The sequence below is a fragment of the Fonticula alba genome (assembly GCF_000388065.1).
Source record: "Fonticula alba strain ATCC 38817 unplaced genomic scaffold supercont2.3, whole genome shotgun sequence".
NCBI classification, from domain to species: domain Eukaryota; order Rotosphaerida; family Fonticulaceae; genus Fonticula; species Fonticula alba.
The window spans coordinates 582,094-586,591 of NW_009242973.1; the positions used below are offsets into that span (position 1 = coordinate 582,094).

Below are 4,498 nucleotides of genomic sequence, written 5' to 3' on the forward strand. Positions count from 1 at the left end.
CCACAAGTACGTCCGGACGCGTCCGCCCGTCCGCCCCCCCCCCCCCCCTTCGGCCCCCCCCCCCCCCCCCCCCTTACCTCTCCCTCCCGCCGGGGTCTCGTCTCGCCTCCTGCCCCCCCCCCACCCCTTCCCCCTCGCTCTGGCTTCTCTCTGCCACATGCACAGCCAGCCAGGCGAGGCGGGATGAGAGATTGCTCCATCATTTCGGGGAAGCAAGCCTCGGGGCCTCATGCCGTGTGGTCTGCGGCCGGTGTTCCGATTTCTAACTCCCCTTGCCGTTTATCTGTTCAAACACTCACCGCCGGGGACTGGGACCCGCGCGTATCCACAGCCCAGGCACATTCTCTCTCTCTCTCTCTCCCCTCGGGACCCTCTGTGAATATGTCCCCCAGTGCGTGTGCCATTCGCTCGCCAGATTGCACACGGGTGTGCCCTGACCACTGACCGACCCCCCCCCCCCCCCCTCTTTGGCGCGCGATGCCAGCCCAATACGATCGATACGTGATCTTCGGGATTCTGTCCTCGGAGTCACCCCCCGCCCTGGAGGCGGGCCAGCCGATCGTGCAGGTCTTCTGGCGCGTGTTCAACCACAAGGCCGCCACCTTCTCCGAGCCGGCCACTGTGGTTCGCCTGTCCACCGATGGCCCCCTGCTCGGCCAGGCCCTCGAGCAGTTCTCCACCGCCATGGCCAATGTCTCCGGCACCCACATTGTGGTGGTCAAGGTACGGCCGTACGGCTGGATCCTCCCTGCGGGGGTCCATGTCACACCCACCCTCCCTCCCCCTCTCCTTCTTCCCTCCGCCCACCCCCCCCCCCCCCCCCCCCCGCCTGCTCTCGCCTGGCGGATGAACTCACGCACGTGCCCTATTCTCGTTCGCCCGCCCGCCCGCCCGCCCGCCCGCCCGTTGGCCTGTCCATGTCCCACCCAGGAGCAGTCCCACATTTCGTCCATCCTGGTTCAGGCCTGCGCCGACGCCGGGATCACCCCCCCCGGGTCCCTGTCGCAGGTGGTTTCCCTGGATGACGCGGTCTCGCGCTTCTATTCGGATGTCCCGTCGCTCGAGCCGGCGGCGGTTCTCAAGCGTGCGCTGCTCCCCCCCCTTCCCGCTCCCCCTCTCGTCCATGTGCGTGTCCGCGCCGCGACTGTCGCTGACATCCTGTCCCTCGCCCTGGTGCCCTGCTCGTGCGACTGGCGCTCCCTCCCCCCTTCCCCCCCCCCATACACAGACATGGGCATCACTGCCGAGGACGACTCCCTGCCGGCTTACCTGTCGGCCGTCATGAAGAAGCTCATCTCCAATGGTCACCATCTGAATGCCTTCAGCACCGGCATCGCCCCCCTGGCGACGAGCACCGTGCGTATCACCTTCTCACCCCCCATGCCTTCTGCCCTCCACACCCCGACGCCCCCCCCCCCTTCTCACACCTTCCCGCCCGGATACCGTCCTCTCCGCCGTCTGGGCTTCCCCCCTCCCCCCTTGGGATTCTGCTGCACAGGAGTCCGGCGAGGCCGACAACAGCGAGGTGGCCCCCACCTCCGACACCGCCGGGTCCCCGGTCGTTGAGACGCAGCAGGCCTCCTCGGCCCCGGCCTCGCCGAGCGCCACTGCTGCCTCCGGCACCGCGGACGCCACGTCGGCCGTCGCGACGGCGGCGGCCGACACCGCGGCCAGTGCCGACACCGCGGCCGCCACTCCTGCCGAGCCGGCCGCCGCCTCGGCCACGGCCACCACCCCGACCGAGGAGCCCAAGCCGGCGGATGCCGGAGCCGGGTCGGCGGATGCCGCGCCGCCTGGCGGCGCCGATACCGGTGCCGGCGAGCCGACCAGCAACCTCACCGGCACCCGGGTTCTGAGCTACGAGCCGGCGGACGATACGATCATCCGCTGCCGCGGGTGTCCCTGGGGCACGACCGCCGCCGAGGCGGTGGCCTTCTTCTCGCCGCTGCGTGTGCGCCACGTGCACTTCGACCTGAACCACAACAGCGAGCCGAATGGCGAGATTTATGTGGTCTTTGCCAGCGCCGCCGACGCGCAGACCGCCATCACCAAGTACAACCACAAGACCCTCGGGTCGCGGTACATCGAGGTGTTCGCCGGGTCGGCCGCCGCGCTGACCACCTCCCGCCGGCGGAGCATGAATGTCCTGTCGGACCCGAGCCGGCCGATTTCGGTGCCCGGAACCTTCCTGGTGCACCTGCGCGGGCTGCCCTTCGACGTGACCGAGGACGATGTGGCGGAGTTCTTCACCGGCATGTCGAGCCCGGTCAGCCCGGATGATGATGTGTATATCATCCGCTATCGCAGTGGCAAGCTCACCGGCGAGGCGTACGTCCGGCTCAAGACCGAGGCCGACCAGGCCCGGGCCATGGAGAAGCAGCGCCAGAACATCGGCAGCCGGTACATCGAGCTTTTCCGGTCCTCGGACCAGGAGCTCATCAACGCAATGCAGTCGGCCACTGATGATGGTGGATCGTGTACGTGGTGGTTGCTCCTTTGTTGTTTTTTTTTTCTCCCCTTTGCTCCCTTCTTTCCTGTCTCTCCCTCTCTCTCTGTGTGTGTTCTCTTCTCGGTTCCCCTCCCCCCTCTCCTCCTCCTTCTAACTTGGACATCTCCCGCATCCCCCCTCCCCCCTCCTCCTCCCCCCCCCCCCTCTGGCGCACCTCCTTGTATCGAGCAGACGGTGGCGATTTCGGTGGACGCGGTGGGCGCGGTGGGCGCGGCCCGGGTGGCCCGGGCGGGCGCGGCGGCTTCCGCGGTGGGCGCGGCGGGCGCGGCGACTACGGCTACGATCGCGACGACTGGGACCGCAGCGGTGGCTGGGGCGGCGCCCCGGGCGGTGGGTATGACCGTGGTGGCTACGGTGGCGGCCCTGGCGGCGGGTATGATCGCGGCGGCTATGGCGGCGGCCCTGGCGGCGGGTATGATCGCGGCGGCTACGGTGGCGGCCATGGTGGCTATGGCGGTGGCGGCTACGGCGGCGGCGGCTATGGCGGTGGTGGCTATGGTGGCGGCCCGGGTGGTGGCTATGGTGGTGGTTATGGCGGCGGCCCGGGCGGCGGCGGCGGCTACGGCTATGGCGCCGGCGGCTATGACCGCAGTGGCCCTGGCGGTGGCTATGACCGTGGCGGCTATGACCGTGGCGCCGGCGGCGGTGGCGCCGGCGGGGCTTATGATGCCCCCGATGCCGGGTATGGGCGTGGCATGCACCATGGCGGTCCGCCGCCTGGCGGCCCAGCCGACTACTATGGCGGTGGCGGCCCGCGCCATGGCCGTGACCAGGACCGTGAGTATGACCGCACGCGCGACCGGTATGCCCTGCCGGTGGGTGGCCCTCCCCCGCCGCTGCCGGGGGCGCACCATGGCGGCCCGCCACCCTCGATGCCCCCCAGCGGCGGTTACCAGCAGCAGCAGCAGCAGCCGCCGCCGCATGCGCATGGCGCGGCCCCGGCGGCTCCGCCGCCGTCTGGTGGGCCTTCCGCCTCTTCCGGCGGGTCGGACGCCTTCCTCCGCCTGCGGGGGCTGCCCTTCGTGTCGACCCCTCAGGACATTGTCACCTTCTTTGCGGAGAATTCCAACGTCACCCCCAAGGGCATCCAGATGCTGAGCAGCATGCACACCAATGGCAGCTACCGGCCCAATGGCGAGGCGCTGGTCCAGCTGTCCTCGGTGGATGAGCTCCAGCGTGGCATGACCTGCCACCGGCGGATTCTCGGCTCGCGCTGGATCGACGTGACGCCCATCTCCTCGGAGGAGGTCATCCAGATCATCAGCAAGCAGCCTGGCGCCGGGGGCGGTGCCCCGGCCCCGGGGCCGGGCGGCCCGGGCGGCGGCGGCGCCGACTCCTCCTACGCCGCCTCTTCGGCTGGCCACCCGGGCAGCGGGTCTGCGGTTGGCTACGATCCGGCGGCCTACCCCGGTGGCTACTATGGAGCCCATTGAGAGGGAGAGAGAGAGACGGAGAGGGAGAGCGCGCGCGCGCGCGAGCCGGATGCACAGCGCCGGAGGGCCAGATGGCGGACAGACGCGAGGAAGAGGGGGCCGCCGAGCGCCCCTCCTCGGTCTGCCCCTCCTTGGTCTGCCCCTCCTCGGTCTGCCCCTCCTCCGTTATCATCTCCCCTCCTCGGAGTCCGGCGGGGGGCGGCCACACTTCGCAAGCGGCGGCTGTCCATATGTGCGCCCTTGCATGTGTTCGCCACCGGCCGGAGGCACACGCACACACGCGCACGCACCGACCTATGGGTGTGCGTGCGGTGCCACACGCGTCGCGCGATGCGCGCGCCTTTCTTCTCCCCCCCCCCCCCTTTTGCACCCCCCTCCCCCTTGTCCCCAGAGAATATATGCACTTTTTTTCGTGACCCCTCTCTCTGTCTCTCTTTTCCTTGGCGCGCGTATTTTTGCATGTGTGTGTGTGTGTGCGTGTCTGCGTGTCGGCCTTTTTCCCCGGCGGGGCTGTTTTGTCTGGCGGCGGACGGCCCGCTGGGTGTGATTTCGTACA

General features: G+C 69.5%; 1 protein-coding gene across 1 annotated transcript; it reads left to right on the forward strand.

Annotated features, from left to right (window-relative positions):
- Positions 1–477: 477 nt before the first annotated feature.
- Positions 478–3,942, forward strand: H696_01931 (hypothetical protein; the record flags this gene model as incomplete). The annotated part of the gene is made up of 5 exons (XM_009495832.1): positions 478–723; positions 931–1,084; positions 1,229–1,356; positions 1,499–2,477; positions 2,681–3,942. The coding sequence occupies 5 exons, from the start codon at positions 478–480 to the stop codon at positions 3,940–3,942; spliced, it is 2,769 nt and encodes a 922-aa protein (XP_009494107.1).
- Positions 3,943–4,498: the final 556 nt, after the last annotated feature.